General features: G+C 35.1%; 1 protein-coding gene across 2 annotated transcripts in view; it reads left to right on the forward strand.

Annotated features, from left to right (window-relative positions):
• The window catches only part of CTNNA3 (catenin alpha 3), a 1,564,769-nt gene that overhangs the window by 1,495,840 nt on the left and 47,088 nt on the right, over nt 1–21,841 (forward strand). For both annotated transcript variants that reach the window (XM_012801447.2, XM_003783622.3), the window contains one exon: nt 14,779–14,884. In XM_012801447.2, the coding sequence (XP_012656901.1) occupies nt 14,779–14,884 (106 nt within the window). The remainder of the gene's footprint in view (nt 1–14,778; nt 14,885–21,841) is intronic.

Genomic DNA, 21,841 nt, shown 5'->3' on the forward strand with positions numbered 1-21,841 from the left:
ACAATACCTGGACCATTTGTAGAGGCAATGCTTTTAGCTCTCAAAACCTATTGCTTTTAAGGCCCCAACAGAATGTGACTGGGAGTGCTGTGTGCCAATTTCTATCCTGACCCCTAAAGCCTCCTTTGATATCCTCTATTCTCATTCTTTTTTTGTGTTAGATGTCCCCTTCCCATGCAATGGATACAAAAGACGGCTCCGAAGCCTTAGGGGGCAAGAGTTCTTTTAGAGCTTGAGGCTCCGTCTCAAAAAAAAAAAAAGAAAGTACCTGGATTCTGTTTTTTTTTTTTGGCCTGGGGCTGGGTTTGAACACGCCACCTCCAGCATATGGGGCTAGCAAGTACCCGGATTCTTAAGTAACTATGTGGTATACCACTCACTACCTCTCAACCCACCTTCACTGTGATGTTAAAGAGAAATAAACTTTGTGTCAGACCACTAAGTCTGGTTGATATAGTTGTAAGTGTAGTGATTCTGAAAATAAAGAACAAAAGGAACAGAAATGAGAAGTGCATGTGTGTAAACACACACACACATATTTATTCATACATATAATGCTCAGACAGATATTTTCTTTTTTTTTGAGCAACAGCTTTGTCAGACCCAAATCCCAAAGGTTCCTCTGGATATACTAATTACTCAAGAGGATTGCTAGCTGATTATTCACTAGGTGATTTTCAAGGACTTTTATAGGGTCCTCAAAACTTGAGAATGACACGTTTTATACTTTACAAGAAATAACATCCAGAGGAAGAAAGTTGCCTAATTAAAATTTCATGTTTGAATAGTAGAAGATCAGCATGTCCTCGCTGGAGTCCGGTATCTCTCTTCATCTCTCATTCATGGCTGCATCCATGATGACTACTTGTTTGTGTGTGTATCCAATACAGAATTACAAGGAATTCTGATAGCACCTTTGTAGAGCTATGCCATTAATCCTAGGAAGTTCTACTATCACAGAAATTTGTCACTAATAAGTAAACCATCTTAGGAGTTGAAGAACAGCCTCATATTGACAATTACAGACACATGCACATCCCTGCAGGATTTGTGTTTGCATATAATTTATAGTCTTCTTTCTTAGTAAAATGATATTATTTTATAGTCAATTCTCTACATAGAGTACTACCGTAAGCAGATATAAGAGGCCACTCAATAAAAAAATGAAAAGGTATTATTTTTAGAAAATATTATTTATAAAGGAAAGAGGAAAAGAAAAAAATACATTTGGTGAGTACCTACCATGTACTACATATTGTGTAAAACATTTGACTTTATGTTCCTTACAAGATGACAAATATTACAATCATCGTTTTAATGAAAAGTAGGTAAACTCAGATCAAAAATGTCTACTTGGCTATTAAGTGACGGTATTGAGATGCAGACAAAATGCCTTCCCAAGTCTATACTGCTTTACACTAAATTTAATATGAGGAAAAAATAAGATGATTAGGCCTCAAGCTAAGACTCTCAGATAAAACTTTCATTTGTTATATTGTAAATAAACATCACAGTGCAATCTCCCATCTAGCATGGTGCTTAAATTGCCTGAGGTTTTTTTTGTTTTGTTTTAATTAAATCATAGCTATGTACATTAATGCAGCCATGGGGTACAGTGTGCTGGTTTTATATACAATTTGAAATATTTTTACCAAACTGGTTAACCTAGCCTTCATGGCATTTTCTTAGTTATTGTGTTAAGACATTTATATTCTACATTTAGAAAGATTCACATGTATCCTTGTAAGATGAACCATAAATGTGGTCCCACCAATCCCCCTCCCTCCACCCATCCTCCCCCCCTTCCCCTCCCCCTCTCCTTTCCCCATATTCTTGGGCTATAATTGGGTTATAAAAATGCAAGAAAAAGTATCCAATGTACTCAGCCCTACTATTGCCTTTGTTTGAGCGTAGCATTTAGAATCCAGAGAGGAGATGCCATGGACAGAGAGACAGAAAAAGAGTAAACATCTCAAAAAAGAAACTCCAGGACTAAAGGTTACCAGGACCATTTCAACCATTTGCCATGACCCTAAAATTCTATGCCATATAGCATATTTTTTATTTTACTGAAACACAGATCTTGGTTGTATTCTTTAAGGCTGTTGTGTGTAAGTGAATCTCTGTTATTTGATATCCTTACGAACCATTACCCAAACCTTACCCCAGTCTTTGCTTTCTAGGAGTTCATAAATGTCTAAGAAGATCTTTTAATGTTTTAATTTACCTTATTTTGCTTTAAGGGAGGCAGTATAGCATAGTCGGTAAAAGCAGATTCTGTAGCAAGATTGCTTGAGTTCAAATTCTATCTCTGAAACTTCACTAGATGTGCAACTGGGTCGAGATATATAAACTTCTTTCAGTTTCCTCATCTTCAGAATAAGGACAATAATTTCAAATGTATAGGATTATGGCTGCGATAAAATTAGTGTCTGTATGGAATATGGCCTAGCACCTAGAAAATGCTGTGTTAATCCCAAGCAAGAAAATACGTGCTCGCGTTGTTTTCATCTATTGATTGAACCACAATGTCACGGGACTTATTCTATATAAATATCAAGGGAAAAGAAGATTAAGGGGAAAGCTTTTAGTCTTAAAAAGGAAGATGATATCACATTATCACAGATTTAGGGACTATAAAATATAAATGATGTAAGGAAGCTCTTTGTTTTGTTTCTGATCATTTGCAGGAAAATACTAACTTATGTCATAGTCTTTGTCCCTAAAAGGACAAAATAAACCTGTGAAAATATTTGGTATTTTTTGTTTTTAAACCAGAGCCCTCGTTCATTGAGGCGTTACTGTTCTGTACCATTTTTTAATTTCTTGTGCAAATCCAATGAGTAAGGAGAGGAGGCGGGATGCCAAAAATGGGGTGAGCTCAGAGGGAGGAAAGCGATGGGACAGTATCAGAAACGGCTGCCAGGTTTATGGTAAGTCAATAAATTAAGTTTTAAAAGCATTGCTTTTGCTCACTTGAAAAAAAAAAAACATGCATAATATCACCATCACTGGGTTATTGCAGCCTTTCCCAGGATGCCTTGTAACTTATATTTCAAAAAATGCATTTGTATTACGTTTTATTTTTTTTAAATTGGCATGAATTTTCATATATTCATTGTGTACAATATGATGTTTTGAAATATATATAAAAGTTGTGGAACATATTGCTCCACATCGTTGTCATCTGGCAGGCCCCTTGACTTCTGCACTTTTCTTTAGAAAGATAGATAGATTATTATCATAACTGTTTCTTAAAGATGTCTGGCCTCTGGTTTACTTAAATATTTCCACTATCTCCTCCTTCCCACTCTGGGTATCTTTCTCTGTATGATGCAACTAAGTGATTTAAGGTCCCATTTGCTGACAGATCGTCTTGAGAACCCATTATGGAAATGAGGGCAGCAAACAACCGTTGAATATATTTCCCAATTTAAAAGGTCTTCATTACCTAGCACATTTCAGGCTGAAAATTTTAAAAATTTATCACAGTTTTAGTAACTGTAGCATTCTCTGGAAGCTTAGCATACTATGGAATCATTTATAAAATGTGTATTTATTGGGGGGGGGCACTCAGTAGGAAGTTTGCCAGGCAATCCATTTAATTAAGCACAAGGAGAAGAGAAAAATTGTTGTCTGTCATAGTGTATTATTATTACTGCTAAGTTCTACCTGTGTTTAAGATAGTGGTCTTGTAACAAGGTGTGCATTTAAGTGAGAGGTAATTTCCCTTTCACTAGCCTAGGGATTTTTTTTATAAGGAGACCTATTATTTTGAGGGGCAGAGTACTTTAGCGGCATTCCTTGGATATAACTCTCTGTCTTTTGTTAAGCTGTGAGAATCTTAGCTGCTGTCCTTAGAAATAACCTTTGTCTATTGTTTAAGACCTTGAAAATTGATGCATTGCCTTCTGGGAGCTTAGACAGCTTTATTTAAGTTTAACTTTCTCTGGAGATACATTGAAATAATGAAATGCAATGCCTTTCTTGAACATAACCATGTACATAACATCTACTCTGGTCCAATGTGTAAAGTAAATTTGATAAGAGCAACTCAAATATCGTAATGATTAATGTTGATTTCTTCTTATTACAAAGAAATCTTTGTCAGCAGATTCCGAGGAAAAGTATGATAATCACCATCCATGAGGCCGGGTTTTCGTGTGTCAGCCTTGCTGCTTCATTTTTACAGGAAAACTTACTTATAATGATTTTAAGAGGCACCAGGGGAAAAGAGTAATGAAAGAGCTTTTTTGGCATACGGGGCACAAGCATTTTGGTGTTGAGTTTTTCAAGTGCAAAGTTCTCTGATCATTTAGCTTCGTATGAATCCCTTCGTCTTTTATCACTACGTAGGACTATTCTTCTTAGGGAACAAAGACTTTCCTCTAATAATACACCTTCTCAGATTTAACATTAAGGTGTCTACCCTCAAGGTCAGTCCAAGGCAGCAATAAGACACTGACAGATTGTTTTCAACCCCCTTCTCTTCTAACTCCACTGAATCTTGACCTCACAAAATCTCATAGTTGTTTTTTTTTTTTTCTCCACCCTGACTAGCTTATTTCTCTCTCCCACCTTTCTTATTATCCTTCCTCCTTCTGAAGTATCAAAACAATTTCTTTAGAAACCTGTTGTTCCAGTTTCCTATTCTCAGCTAGGGAACAGAGATCCAGTAATTAAAACTCTCAGGAAATAAGGAAAGGAGTGCTTTTATGCAGATGGAACAGCTGTTTTCATTGAGGAAATTATCTATTTTCTTAGAAAAGAGGAGATAATATCTCCCTATCTTATCTATCCCCGTTCAGTTGCATATCTTTAAAGAATGTAGCTCCCTAGGCTCGGGGCCCATAGCACGGTTGTTACAGTGCCAGCCACATACATTGAAGGTAGTGGGTTTGAACCCGGCTGTGGCCAGCTAAACAACTGCAACAACAACAACAAAAGATAGCTGGGTGTTGTGGCGGGAGCCTGTAGTCCCAGCTACTTGGGAGGCTGAGGCAAGAGAATCACTTAAGCCCAAGAGTTTGAGGTTGCCATGAGCTGTGATGCCACAGCACTCTACTGAGGGCAACAAAGTAAGACTCTGTCTGAAAATAAAAAAAAAAAAAGAATGTAGCTCCCAGTAAATAGACATAGACATGAAAGTCCTTGACTATCTTTTCACAGTAATGTGTCAAAGATGGCATCCATTTCCTCTGCATAAATGCTGTTCTTATATCAAAACATTCAATTACTCAAGGAATAAATGGAAAGTTAATCCAAAAACATAAGCAGTGGGTGGTGCCTGTGGCTCAGTGAGTAGGGTGCCAGTGCCATATACTGAGGTTGGCAGGTTCGAGCCTGGCTCCAGCAAAACTGCAACAAAAAATAGCCGGGCATTGTAGCAGGTGCCTGTAGTCCCAACTACTCAGGAGGCTGAGGCAAGAGAATGGCCTAAGCCTAGGAGTTGGAGCTTGCTGTGAGGTGTGATGCCACTGCACTCTACCAAGGGCAATAGAGAAAATACAATGAATTAAAAAAATAAAATAAAATAAAAAAACAACATAAGCCATTCACTTCCCTTCTTTTTAGCTATCTTGCAAACTCCTGAATGAATCCAACTTTTATTCCATGACATTAGAAACCAAAATTGCCTTCAGTAAAAACAACAAAAATGACGAGAACTCATACAATATTTTTGAAAGCTTTTGTTTAAGACAATATTGTGAGCACTTTGTAGAAATTAACTTATATGATCATTAGAATGACTCTTAAGTGGTGGGTGCTGCTGTCATCACTGAGGAACCTGAGGGACAGAGTGATTTATCTAGCTTGATTTGCATAAATAGTGAGACGTGGTCTGTTCTGGGAAATAGTCCAGGATAGTTTGACTCTGGATTCATACTCGACTTCTATGATATACTGCTTTTTTCTTACTCTGGGAAAAGGGGAAACTGCTTAGCAACAAGTAAACAGATTCAGGGGGAACATACAGGGACAAAAATAAATCATGTCAGTACAGCACATGAATGGTGTGGATGGTATGAGTGGTATTCTCCCAGGCTCACTAATTTTTCTGGGACTTTGAGTTTAGATGTCCCATCCTTTTCTGTCATGTTCAAATAATGATGTTGAAGTGGCAGAACTGAGGAGTGGGCAAACAAGATGAGAGCGAGTGATAAGATCATGCAAAAGATACCCGGTCCATGACACTCCGTCCTTCAACTGAAGTGTTTTCTTGGCTAATCAAAACTTCAATTATGGCTTAGCCACTATTAGCACTTGTTGTAACAGCCTGTATTTTTTTTGAAATAAGGCTGGATTACTTGAGATTTTAACAGATAGTACATCATTTCCGTGTCTCCAGGCCTACATTTATTTTGTCTGGAAGAACTTTTGTAATCATTTCAGCAATACTGTCAACATTTATCTTTGAAGCGATGCTAGAATAAATGAATTTACTGATGTAAGTTTTGGGATATATCCTCTTTGAAGGTGGAAGAAGCACTGTTAGGCCAAATAGGAGAAAATTTTAATTTATGCTCCCTTGTGAAAGGCCCTAGATTACACCTGCCTTATGCCTGGAATTTCCATGTTTGAATTAATTCTGGAGAAAAGATGTTGGAATAAAAATAAATGGAATTGACTAAAAAAATCATAAAAATAAAAAAAAGGATTAAGAAGAGAAAGATTAAAACAAGGGCTTCAAGGCGGCTGAGCTAAAGGCATCAGGCATGTGTCTCCTCCACTAAAAAGAACCAAAATAACAAGTTGATAATAACTCTTTGAATAGAGATGCTGAGGAAGAACACTAGTGTTCAAGAGAAAAAGGACAGAAAATACCTAAGACATGGGAGGAGAAGAAAGCAGAACATCTAGCTTGGCTAGGATCACATGGAAGATCAGACAGGCTCCCCAGTATGCAGAAAAGGAGGGTAAAAATTCTCCAGGGATCCACATTCCCACTGCAGACTCTCACAATCCTAGCAAGCCCTCAGACTAGTGTAGAGAGTGACCTGGAGACCACACAATGGCATTGATCTAGACAGGGAAGTCACCTGGCTGCCACATAATCCAGAGTCCTATGCAGGTACAACACAGTAACAATTTGAGAGCAGTAGATTGCAACCTTTGCATCTTCATATCCCTGGAATCCCAGTGACATCCCTCTGCATCCACATGGAAAGCTGTAGCATCTCAATGCTCGTTGGACCCAGTGGAGCCTCAGCGTCCCCAGGTCTTCAGCACACACAGTATTCTGCACGGTGGGGAAGCAGTGGTGCAGTGCACCAGGGAGACTGCCTCCAGTACAAAAATGCCTATTCTCCAGAACCATAAAACCACTTTTCTGGGGCACTGCCATTGACAGCAAGCCTGATCGTCCCCAGTAGTGGAGCCATCGTGCAGTTGCATATGCCTTGAAACCTGACTTTATCTGTTGTTGCTGCTGCCATGGTTGCTCCTACTGTTAATAAAAGTGCACATTCCTCAGAGCCTGAGAGCTGCCTGACTGAAGATACTGATGTTGATGACAACTTTGCCCCTTTCCCCAGCCTCAGGGCTGCAGCCCCAAAGACAGTCTCTTCCCACTAACTTCTACCATTGTTGCCACCACCTGAGCACTTCAATGGGTGGGTGTGGTGATAAACTGCACTGTCTAGCACAGTTTGCAGTGATGTACTCTACCAGGGGACCTGATAACAGTCCCCACCCCTGGCCTGGTACTTTCTTCTCAACCAGCATCCAAGTACAACATTCAGGGGCCTCAAGGTTGCCTGGCCTTGTCCACTACCACTGGAATCTGGGTACTCCTCATGGGTGCCTGAGGATTGCTTACCCAGGCTGCCCCACCATTACAGTCATCACCCACCTGCATGCTCAGACTTGGGACCTGAGACTAGTCCATTCAGCCAGTCACAGAGACTAATACAGCTAAAGTCCCACCACTGCTATGGTCATTGCTCATGCCATATATGGTGCCCAGGGGCCTGAGGACCTGCCCACTTGTGTGGCCTACTACTCACACCCAAGAAATCTGTCTGGGAGTCCAAGAATTGACCAACCTTGCCCTACTCCACAGAGACCCAAGAATAGGTATGTGAGGCTTGCTGTCAGAACTAGGGCCAGTGCTGGCCCATGTTAGTCCCTATCCCACCAGAGATAGACCCACCAGAGCCTCTACTAATAAACACAACATAAACTACTAAAAAAACAAGATACCAATGATGCTGCTTAAATTTGAAGAAATCATATGGAGACAACTTCACTGCACACACCAAGAATCAAAGCTACCTGGATTCATCTTCAGGAAAAAGTCTTATCAAATCTAGAATAAAAAATTTGAAGAAGTGACAGTTACACCAAATGCATAGATATCAATGTAAGGGCATAAGAAACAATGAAAAGCAAGTAAATATGACACTTCCAGGAGAATACAATGATTCTCCAGCAAAATATTTCAAAGAAAAAGAAATATATGGTATGTCAGAAAATGAATTAAAAATGATTTTCTAAAAAGCTCCATATAGTACAAGAAAACACAGATAAACACTACAGAAAAAATCATTTCAGGATATGAATGATAATTTTACTAAAGAGATATAAATATCATAAAAGAAAAATCATGGGAATGAGCTTTAACAATAGACTATATGATGTAGAAGAAAGAATTTTAGAAGTGGGAGATGAGTTGTTTTTCTTTTCAATAACTGTTAGATAAAAAATAAATAAAAAGGATACAAAGGAATGAACACATCCTACATAACACAGGATATCATAAAGCAGCCAAATATTCAGATTTTGGGTATTCTTAAAGATGAAGATTAGGCCCAAAGTCCTGGAAAACCTATTTACTGAAAGTATAGCTGAAAAATGTCCGTTTCCAAGTCTTATAATATGTAAATCATCCATATTAAGGAAGCTCAAAGATTCCAAAATAAGCACATTATAGTCAAATTGTCAAAAGTCAAATACAAAGAATTTTACTTTTTAATTTATCTTTTGAGACAGAGTCTCACTTTGTCACTTTGGGTAGAGTGCCATGACACCATAGCATACAGCAACTGCAAACTTTTGGGCTCAAGTGATCCTATTGCCCCAGCCTCCCAAGTAGCTTGGACTATAGGCACCCACCATAACACTCAGCTAGTTTTTCTATTTTTAGTAGAGATGGGATCTCACTCTTGCATAGGCTTGTCTTAAACTCCTGAGCTCAATCAAGTCACATGTCTCAGCTTCCCAGAATGCAAGGATTATAGGCATAAGTCAATGTGCTTACTCCCAAAGAATTTCAAAAATAGCAAGTGAAACATATTAAGTCATATATAAGGAAATTTCCATTGGAATAAGCAGATTTCTCTGCAGAAAACTTACAGACCAAGCGAGAATGGGATGATACATTCAATGTGGTGTGTGACAAAGATACTATACCCAGGAAAGTTCTCTCTCATAAGTGAGAACAAATAAAGACTTTCCTAGGCAAGCAAAAACTGATGAAATTTATCACCACTAGATAAGTCTTACAGAAAATGATTAAGGGAGCCCTACATCTGAAAGTGAAAGAATATTTACACAAGAAAGTATACAACTCACAGGTTAGTGCCTATAGAACAGCTGTTCTAACATCTAAGGAAATAATCAACACAACAAACAGACAAGTTAAGGAATAGGAGAAAATATTCATGAACTATATACCTGATAGAGGGCTAATAACCAGAATTTCCAAAGATTTCAAGCAAATCAGGAAGAAAAAAAAACCAAAAAAATCCCATTTTAAAAAAATGGGCAAAAGACATGAACAGAGGCTTTTGAAAAGAAGATAAACACGTGATCAATAAATGTATGAAAAAATGCTCATAATTAATCATCAGAGAAATGAAAAATAAAAACACAATGAGATATGACCTTAATCCTGCTGGCATGGATGCAGAGAGAAAGGAATGCTCATATACTATTGGTAGACTTCAAATTAGTACAACCTATATGGAAAAGAGTATGGAGATTCCTCAAAGAACTAAAAGTATTCCTACCATTCAATCCAGCAAACTTAGTACTAGGTGTCTTTTCAGAGGAAAAGAAATCTTTCTATCAAAAAGACACTCTCACTTAAATGTTTGTTGCAGCACAATTCAAAATTGCAAAATTTTAGAATCTACCCAAGGGCCTATCAATTCATGAGTGGTTCAATAACATGTGGCACATGTATATTATGGAGTACTACTCAGCCCAAAAGAAGGATGAATTCATGCCTTTTGAACAATTTGGATGGGACTGACGACCATTCTCCTAAATATTTCAAGGTTAGAAAATCAAATGCAAATACATGGAAATGAAGCAACATGCTCCTGAATGAGCATGGGTCGAGAAAGAAACTAAAAAGAAATTTAAAAGTTACTTAAAACAAATGAAAGTTTTACCCTTTTATTTATAACCAATAGAACACTGTAAATTTAGTGCTTAAAGGGAATTTTATAATAATAAGTGACTACATAAAAAAGTAGAAATATTTCAAATAACAAATCTATGATGTACCACAAGGAATTAGAAAAGAAGAACTAACCAAACACAAAATTAATAGGAGAAATAATAAACATCAAAAGAGAACTAAATGAAATGTTTTATACTTCAAAAATCTGTATGGGACTGAAGTAGCCAGAACAACCCTAAGCAAAAAGAACAAAGCTAGGGGCATCACACTGCCTGACTTTAAAATAGATCTCAACACTATAGGAACCAAAATTGCACTGTATTGTTATAAAAAGACACACAGAACAATGGAAAAGAATAGAGAACCTAGAAATAAATCCATATATTTACAGCTAACTGGTTTCTGACAAAAGTATCAGAAACATATATTAGAAAAATTACACCCTTTATAATAAATGGTACTGGAAAAAAGGGACATTCATATGCAGAAGCATGAAACTAGGCCCCTATTAATCACCATATACAAACATGAACTCTAAATGTATTAAGAACATAAACATAACACTCAAGACTATTTTTCTAGAAGATAACATAAGGGAAACACTACAGAATATTTGTCTAGAAAAACAAAATTATGAGTAGGGCCTCAAAAGCACAGGTCTGCAAAACACATATAAACAAATGGGACTACATTAAACTAAAAAGCTTCTGCACAGCAAAGGAAGCAATTAATTGAACAAAGAGGCGACCTGTTGAATGGGTGAAAATATTTGGAAATTATTAATTCTACAAGGGACTAATATCCTGAATATTCAAGGAATTCAACTAGACAGTTGAAAAATCTAGTGATCCCATTAAAAAATGAGCAATGGACATGAATAGACATTTCTAAATATATATATATATGTATTATATATAACATATATGTATGTATGTACATATGTGTAGTATATATATATATGTGTGTGTCTGTGTATACATATGGCTGGCAGTTATATAAAACATGCTTGAAATTACCAACCACAGGGGAAATACAAATCAAATCAAGAGTGAGATATTATCTTACCCTAGTAAGACTAGTTATTATTTAAAAGGTTTTTACCTTGGAAAACCCCAGGGAATCAACCACAAATCTTTTAGAAGTGATCAAAGAATACAGTAGCATCTCAGGATACAAAATCAATACTCACAAATCAGTAGCTTTTATATATACCAATAATAGTCAGGCCAAAAAAAATAGTCAAGGACTCTATTCTCTTTACAGTTGTGCCAAAGAAGATGAAATATTTGGGAATTTACCTAACACAGGATGTGAAAGATCTTTATAAAGAGAATTGTGAAACTCTGAGAAAATAAATAGCTGAAGATGTTAACAAATGAAAAACATACCATGCTCATGGCTGGGAAGAATCAACATTGTTAAAATGTCCATATTACCCAAACCAATTTACAAATTTAATGCAATCCCTATCAAAGCACCACCATCATACTTTAAAAATCTGGAAAAAATAGTACTTTGTTTTGTATGGAACCAGAAAAAAAACCTCAAATAGCCAAGACATTACTCAGAAATAAAAACAAATCAAGAAGAATCATGTTACCTGACTTCAAACTATACTATAAATCTATAGTGGTCAAAACAGCATGGTACTGGCACAAAAATAGAGAGGTAGATGTATGAAACAGAATTGAGAACCAAGAGATGAACCCAGACACTTATCATCATTTGATCTTTCATAAGCCCATCAAAAATATAAACTGGGGGAAAGATTCCCTATTTAACAAATGGTGCTGGGAGAACTAGCTGGCAACTTGTAGAAGACTGAAACTGGACCCACCCCTTTCACCATTAACAAAAATTGACTCTCACTGGATAAAAGATCTAAACTTAAGACATGAAACTATAAAGATTATTGGAGAGAGTGCAGGAGAAACCCTTGAAGAAACTGGCCTAGGAGAATACTTTATGAGGAGGAACCCCTGGGCAACTGAAGCAACACCAAAAATACATTACTGGGATCTGAGCAAACTAAAAAGCTTCTGCACACCAAGAACACAGTAAGGAAAGCAAGCAAACAGACGTCAGAATAGGAGAGGGTATTTGCATGTTATGCTTCTGACAAAGGTTTGATAACCAGAATCTACAGAGGTTTCAAACTTATTAATAAGAAAACAACAAGTAATCCCATTTCATTGTGGGCAAAGGAATTGAACAGAAGCTTCTATGGAGAAGATAGGCACATGGCCTACAGACACATGAAAAAATGCTCATCGTCTTTAATCATCAGAGAAGTGCAAATCAAAACCACTTTGAGATCTCATCTAATTCCAGTAAGAATAGCTCACATAACAAAAATTCAAACTACAGATGGCGTGGATGTGGAGAAAAGGGGACACTGATGGTGGGAGTGCAAGCTATTACTTTCCTTTTGGAAAGAAGTATGGAAAATACTCAGGGATCTAAAAGTAGACCTGCCTTTTGATCCTACAAGTCCTCTACTAAGTATATATCCAAAAGACCAAAAATCACTTTATAACAAAGATATTTGCACCAGATTGTTCATTGCAGCTCATTTCATAATACCCAAGTCATAGAAGAAATCCAGGTGCCCATCAACCCATGAATAGATTAACAAATGTGGTATATGTACACCATGGAATATTATGCAGCCTTAAAAAAGATGGAGACTTTGCCTCTTTTACGTTTACATGGATGGAGCTGGAACATATCCTACTTAGTAAAGAAAGTATCTCAAGAACGTAAGAAGAAATATCCAATGTCCTCAGTACTATTATGAAACCAATTTACAATCACACTTTCATGTGAAGAATAGATCACAACTATGTTGCAGGATAAAAGACGGAAGAGGAGGAGGTCAGATCAAAGGAGGGTGAATGGTGGGATCACAACTATCGTGCATATTGCAAGGGTACATGTTGGATCTATTAAGTGTAGAATATAAATGTCTTAACACAATAATTAAGTAAACAAGATGAGACATATTTTAACCAGTGCAATGTAAGCATTCCTAATTCTATATGAATTCAGCACATTGTACCCCATAAATGTATTAATGATATATGATCTATGTGTTTATGACTTAATAAAAAAATAAAGAAATAAAAGATTTTTTTTAAAGATGCTGGCAAGGATTCACAGAAAAGAGAATTCACACACTGTTGTTGGAGAATGTAAATTAGTATAGACATTACAGAAGACAGAACAAAGATTTCTCAAAAAGCTAAAATTACTACTACCATAGTTGTAATACTGGCTTTTTTTTCCAAAGGAAAGGAAATTATTATGTCAAAGGGATACCTAAATATTCATATTTATTGGAGTACTATACACAATAGCAAAGATAAGGAATCAACCAAAGAGTCTATCAATGGATGAAAGTACAGATATAAATACAGATATAAAGAAAATGTGTCTATATAAATAATGGAGTACTACTCCGCCATAAGAATGAGTAAAATCCCATCACTGGAACTATTTTGGATGGAACTGGAGCTCATTATTTTAAACCAAACACAGACAAAGAAATATCTCACATTCTCACTCATATGTGAGAACTTGGAATGATGTTATTCAGGTAGAGAGTAGAATGATAGTTACCAGAAGCTAGGAAGGGTGTGAGCAGGTGGGATATAGAGAGATTGGTTAATAGGTACAAACATACAGTTGGGTCTAAGGAATAAGTTTTAATACTTGAGACTAGGGTGACTATATTTAGCAACAATATTTGTATATGTCATCTTACCTAGAAGAGTCAATTTGAAATGTTTCCTACATATAGACATGATAAATACTTGATATGATTGATCCCCTGAATTGGTCATTACACACTCTATACATCTAACAAAATATTATACATTTGTTTAAAATATACAAGTATTATGAACCTATAATTTTTTTAAAAAGGGTAACTTCCAAAAAAAGGAGAAGTTAAAAGTAGCCTTGTTAATCAAAACGCACTGTTGGATGTATAATGTCCAAAATGTTATGTTTCTCCCTGGAATCAGTAAAATACCTTTGCCTTGTGGTATCTTAATTCACAACAGTATCTCTAGACTGAATTTTATTATAAATACCTGGAAATGAAGATCAACAGGGGTTTATCTTCTCTGAAGTGTCTCCTGAATCTTAACATAATAGATCAGCAGTTTCTATAATAAATTCTCATTTAATACCAAAGTCTAATTGGGGCCTATTCAGAACTAAAGTATGTCACACCAATCACTAGAACTTTGTGGTGCAAATCTTTTACATATGTGTGAATATATAGATAGGCATATTGATAGAAATATAAGGTAGAGTTTGGGGGGTTTTGATGAACACTGTGACTAACATGTTTTATCTTATTTCAGGGGCAAAGGACCACTAAAACATACAACTGATGTGATCTATGCAGCTAAATTGATATCAGAGTCAGGATCAAGGATGGACGTGCTCGCTCGGCAGATTGCCGACCAGGTGGGTTATTTGCAAATGGACCAGGTGAAGGTCCATGCTAATTGTTCTTTGCCATTGGTAAATTAATTAGAGCCAAGTTTTCATGTCATTGTATCATTTTATTTCCTAATTTATAACTGAATTACTTTTTATGTCATAACGTTATTAGTGCACAAGTAGTGGACAGTTAATTCTAAGGAAGCTTAATTATTTCTTTGGACAAATTTTCACCTTTAAATATATTTAAATTATTTGAAATAGATTTTCAGTTTCAAATATACTCCATTTATTTTACTTAGTTGTAATAACAAAATAGACTTTTTTAATACTTAGATTTCTTTCTTTCTTTTTTATGTTAGGTCTTTAATATTTAATTAATATATGGTAATTGTGTGTATACATGGGGTGGAGGTGATATTTCTATACATGTACACAATGTGTAATGATCAAATTAGGATAATCATCATATCCATCAGCTTAAACGTTTCTCATTTTTGTTGTTTTAAAAATATTCAAAACCCTCTCATCTAGCCATTTTGAAATTATTAATTATAGTCACCCTACTATGTTAAAGAGTACTGGAAGGTAAAGTTCCTTTCTAACTTTATTTCTGTACCTATTAGCCAACATCTTATCTTTCCCTCCTTCCCCTACCTATCTCAGCCTCTGCTAACCATTATTCTACTCTCTACGTATGAGATCAACTTTTTTAACAGTCACCTATGACTGAAAATATGTGGTGTTCGTCTTTCTGTGCTTGGCTTATTTCACCCAGTCTAGTGTTCTTCAGACTCATTCCTGTTGTCACAAATGAAAGGATTTGATTCAGTTTTGATGGTTACATGATCCATTGTGTATAAAGGCCACATTTGTAATCCTTTCATCCGTTGATGAACGCTCTAATTGATTCCTGCATTGGCTGATATGAATAGTGCTGCAGTAAACGTCAGAGTACACACATATCTCCTCGACAGACTGATTTCCTTTCCTTTTGACGTATTATCTAGCCGTGGGTTTGCTGGCTCATATAGCTATACTAATATAGAACAGCTGTGCTAATTTACCTTCCAACCACCATGTAGAAGATTTCCCCTTTTTCTGTAGCCTCCCCCATGTTTATTACTTTTTTTTTTTCCTCTTTTTGATTATGGCCATTTAAACTAGGATGAGATGTTATCTCACTGTGGTTTTGATTTACATTTCCCTGATGATCAGTGATGTGATTTTTTTTATACACATATACCTGTAGACCATGTACATGTCTTGTTTTAAAAGATGTCTATTCTGATCATTTGTTATGTGTTAAGTTTTGCTGTTTTTCAAGTGCCTTGTATATCATGGATATTAATCCTTTGTCAGATTGACAATTCACAGATATTCTCTCCTTTGCTGTGCAGAAGTTTTTTGGTATTATATAATTCCATCTGTCTATTTTTGCTTTTGTTGTCTGTGCTTTGGGGTCTTGTCCTTAAAATTTTGCTGAGGCCAATAGCCTGAAGCATTTCCCCTATATTTTCTTCTAGTAGTTTTGTATCTACATTTAAATCATTTGATTTTTGGAGTTGATTTTTGCATGTGGTGGAAGATAGGGGTATTCATTCTTCTTCATAAAGATAATCAGTTTTCCTAGCACCATTCATTGCAGAAACTCTTCTTTCCCTAGTGTGTGTTCTTGAAACCTTTGCAACATTCAGTTGACTGTAAATATGTGGATTTATTTCTGGGTCCTGTATTCTGTTTCATTGGTCTATGTGTTGTTTTTATGCCAGTACCATGCTGTATCAGATACTATAGCTTTATAATAAATTTTGAAGCTAAAATTCTGATTACTCAAGTATTTTGTTGCTGTTGTTGTTACCAATTTTTGTTTTTGTTTGAGACAGAGTCTAACTATGTCACCCTTGGTAGAGTGCCATGGCTTCACAGCTCACAGCAACCTCAAACTCCTGGGCTTAAGCAATTCTCTTGCCTCAGACTCCCAAGTAGCAGGGACTATAGGAGCCCACCACAACACCTGGCTAGGTTTTATTTTTTATTTATTATTATTATTTTTTGTAATTCTTTGGCTATTTGATTTTTTTGTTGTGGTTATACATAAATTTTACCATGTTTTTGTCTATTTCTATGAAGAACATGATTGGTATTTTGATAAAGATTGTATGAATCTGTAGATTGATTTTAATAGTATGAACATTTTAATAATATTAATTCTTCCAATCCATGAACACGAGTTTTCTTTTCATTTTATTTTTATTATCATCATTATTGTATATGTATGTGTGCATGTGTATGTGTGTGTGTGTTGTCTTGAATATTTTTCATTAGTATTTTCTTAGCTTTCCTATGGAGGTCTTTCATCTCCTTGGTTAAGTTTATTCCGAGGTTTTTTTTTGTTTGTAGTTATTAAAAATAAGATTGCTTTTTTGATTTTTCAGATTGTTCACTTTTACATATAGAAAGCTATGATTTCCTGTATGTTGATTTTTTAATGAAATAAGTACAAATTTTTGTTGTTTGAAATTTTACTTTTATTATTTCTTCACATTAAGCATACCTCTAAGTACTATTACTACTTCAAGAAAATAAGCTCTACATATTTTGCTTTTAATTTTCATTGTCATATTCATATTCTAGATCCCACCATCTCATACCTGACTCATTAAGGTGGCCATTTACTTGGTCTCAAACTTTAGTGCTTACTTACATGCATAAGATCTTGTTTTACTCTTTAAGTGATTTATGATTATCATTATGCATAATTTTGCTAGAGAAAATTACATTAAATTATGACTTCGTTAAGACACTCTTCAGTAACACTTGGAAATGAGGCCTTTTCTTTTTAATTTTAAAGTTTTATGAGGCACAAATATTTTGGCTATGTGGATCATTTTTATGTTTGAATCATGATTGTAAGTCCGTATGTTGATTTCCTATCCTGTAACTTTACTGAATTAGTTTATCGGTTCTAACATATTTTAGATGGAGTCTTTAGTTTTTCTATAAGATCATGTCATCTGCAAACAGAGACAATATGACTTCCTTTATTTTAAAATAGATATACTTTATTTCCTTCTCTTTCTTAATAACTCTGGCTAGGACTTTGAGTACTGTGTTGAATACAAGTGGTAAAAGTGGTCATCCTTGTTCTGCTTTAGATCTTAAAGACTATCAGTTTTATCCTTTTTGCCCTGTAAATATTAATAGGTTTCAAAATTTTATTTTTTTATGTGTGAACAATATATTCTAGAATTCTATATAAAATGGAGAGAAAGATAGTATTTATAAAATGCAAGAAATATTCTGCTGAAGACTGTTTCTGAACAACTTAGTTTCTTTCCCTTAGATTTTTCATATATCCACTTCAGTTTTTCTATGTAGCAGCTACATTATTGCAGTTACTTTTTCCTTAACTTTAATTAAAAAATCTGTTAGTTTCATTAATAAGTGTGTCTTGAAACATTCAATTAATACTTCAGACCAGAGTATAATATTACTTCCCAGCTTTTATATTATGTTCAACTTTATAATACATATTTATTTTCCTTTGTGAAAAAAACATATTTAATTTTGACTTTGCAACTATTCTATATTATTTCTTGCTCACATACTCAGAGGGAAACTTTATTGGGCCGATTTTTTATGCTTAGTTTTATTCACTAATTTTATACTCTATTTCTTAGAACATGAAGAACTCACTCCTATTAGACACTCTATTTGTGGATATAAGACAAGAGAAAAGAATAAGAACTAATAATAGCAGATAAACTATTTTAAAACATTTCTCAAATATATATTTCTTTACTATATTGCTACTCTAAGCATTATAAAAATTTTATTACTCTTGTTTTGTTAATATTTATTATTTACAACTAAATATATCCTAATATGAGTTAGAATTTCATAGTCTGAATAAATGACTGATGCCCATGTATGCTCATGGTTTTCATTATTTTAGAATTTTACTGCGTTCACTTTTATGAGAAAGACTAAATCTTAGTGGAATAAGAGAACCAGTGGCACATTACTACTAATCATATTTTACATACTGAATGCTTCTTCCCATGTTTCTTCTCCTTATTTTGGAATACCCACTTTTCAAAGTTAAATAATTTGTGTCACTCTGATGGGTGTTTTTCTTACATTAGCATTTTTTAATTGAATCAGATCACCTTGAAGTAGGTACTTCTATAACACCACTTTATTAAATTTGCCATTGTTTTCAGCATTATTCGAATTGTCTGGGGAAAAGCAAAAATATTATCTGACCTCAATATAATTTTGACATTTTAAGAGGTGCTTAGAGAAGTAGTCACTGACTGATGAGGAATTGTGGATGACGCTCTTTGGTTTTTCCCAGTTCATATAGTAGAACAGTTTCAAACGAGTTACTTTTGTTCTCAACAAATATGGTTCTAAAGTATCAGAACTGAGAATAAAGAAACTAAGTTAGTTATTGTAGTGACCGTCTGGAGAGATTACCTAATTGTGCTTCTGATAGTGTTTGATAGATTAACATAAAATTTTAGACAGAAAGTAACATCCGACATCAATTGTGGAATATAATTGAGTAATATAAGCAAGGCGATTTTCGGTGTCTATGTATATGATGAAAAACATCTTCTGAAGTATTGGTTGTTTTCTATTTTGATCAATCTAATAGTTGAGCAATGTTTAACAATTCTTCTTCCAATACTTTTTATTCTACTTTTTAATGGAATATCAGATGGTCAAACAACAATTAATTGCCAATTAAACACAATATAGATCTAAAATAGATGTAGATAGATAGAGACAGAAAGCAAGACAGAGATAGACATAATTACATTATTAGTCCCATTTAGTTTCATTCCAAATTGCCTCAGAGTCAACGTTCATATTCAGATTAGCTGATGCTTCTAATTCTGCTTGCTTGATCTTTTCAAAAAATCTTTTTTCATCCTTCCTTCTTGCCTTGATTCCTTGAATGCATACTTATTGTACATATACTAAATACTCTAGCATTGCCATTTACAAGAGAAATGAAAAAGAGTATTAAATCTATTTAATCCTCCAGCAACTTCATGTAAGGTTATTTGCCCCAGTCACCCAATATTTCTTGGACTTTAGCATGGTAGCTCAGATATGTCATTCCAGACATATTTGTAGAATTCTGGTACAAATTTGAAGCAACATTCTCTTAATGAAAAAGATATTGTTAGCTATCCCAGTTCTTAAATATCTTGCTTACAAATAAGCAGAATGACAAGTTAGAGAAGTGGAATAGGACTCCAAGATTCTACATTCCTGGTTCACATTTCTTCTTATTTCTCTACTCTATACTGTAATTCATCATATTAGTAGATATTCTATATTATACAAACTAACACCTCATGAGGTAGGGGTAATACATAGAAAGCTTTCACTTAGTTACTAAGGCAGTATAGTCAAAATAATAAGAGATGATTGGAATCAGAATAAAATTAGCATCTGTCTGCTAAAGCAGTGGTTCTCAACCTTCCTGATGCTGTGACCCTTTAATGTAGTTCCTGTGGGTCGCGACCCACAGGGTGAGAACTGCTGCAAAGTGTTTTGCATAAGGAGGGAACAAAATTGGACTGTTGGACTCCTGGTGATGTGTTTGAAGTTTGACTACTTCTTCACTGTAATTTTACCAAAGCAAAGATACAGGATAACAACTGTGCACTCCCACCTAATCTTAGCCAAACAGGATTAAAATGAATTTCCAGCATTAAATTGACAACTAAAGCTATTTTTAAAAAATGACATTAAAAAAGCAAAGAAATAATAGCCAAATTATACCAAATGCACTTAATTGTGAAAAAAACAATGTATAAGTATAATTTCTATTAATACTTTGACTATTGTCAGGGGCTAGCCTCATTTGAACTGTTTTGTGCTAATGCTATAAGAGTCCAAAAATTTTATTGTAATAAAACTATACTAAAGAGAAACTTCTGCACCCATGTGTCCAGGTAGTAGTAAAAACTCAACAGAAAGTAAGCAAGTGGTAGAGCTGAGGAGGGGATGGGTGAAATCATACCTACTGGGTACAATGTACACTATCTGGGTGATGGGCATGCTTATATCTATGAGTCAAGCAGTACAAAAGCAATCCACGTAACCAAAACATTTCTACCCCTGCAAAATTCTGAACTTCTAAACAAGGAAACTTCTAGAATGTTCATTATATCATTACCACATGTCTCTTAAGGCTACGTTTCCCAAATTTACCTCTTGACAATATGAATATATTTTAATGTTTATCTGTCTGAAATTTATTTTAAGTGGAGATTTTGATACCCGTATTTGTTCTCCAGATTAATGAATTCCTCCTTTATAAAAGCAAATGCACAGAAGGTTCTTAAGAATCAAATAAACTTAAGTACATACTGAAATACTTGATCCGTTTGCATTGTTGAAGCAATGGTCTTCCCTTTATAGGCATAACAGTTTATTTTTCCCTTGTGTTGACTATTTGCCATTTTAGCATTGAAACAAAATTTTAACTGCTCTGAGGGCAATTGTGTATTCAGGTTCATGTAAAGTATATGAAACTATGTCCCTAGGAACCAATGGATATGTCTTCCCGGGGTCTTGGAAGGAGCTATTTAGGCTGTCTTTAACCAAATATTCCAAATAGCTAGAATTTTTCTGAGTTACCTTTCCACCATCCTCTCCACATCTTTATCCTATGTACAGGATAATTCACATTTGTTTGTTTGTTTTGTTTTAGACAGAGTCTTAGTCTGTCATCTTGGGTAGAGTGCCTTGGTGTCAATAGCTCACAGCAACCTCAAACTCTTGGGCTCAACCAATCCTCTTGCCTCAGCTTCCTGAGAAACTAGGACTACAAGTGTGTTCTACCAGGTCCTAATGGTCTAACTTTTTCTTTCTTTCTTTCTTTCTTTCTTTCTTTCTTTCTTTCTTTCTTTCTTTCTTTCTTTCTTTCTTTCTTTCTTTCTTTCTTTCTTTCTTTTT

This window comes from Otolemur garnettii, unplaced genomic scaffold, assembly GCF_000181295.1.
Source record: "Otolemur garnettii isolate 467f Iridium unplaced genomic scaffold, OtoGar3 scaffold00008, whole genome shotgun sequence".
In the NCBI taxonomy this organism is placed as follows: domain Eukaryota; kingdom Metazoa; phylum Chordata; class Mammalia; order Primates; family Galagidae; genus Otolemur; species Otolemur garnettii.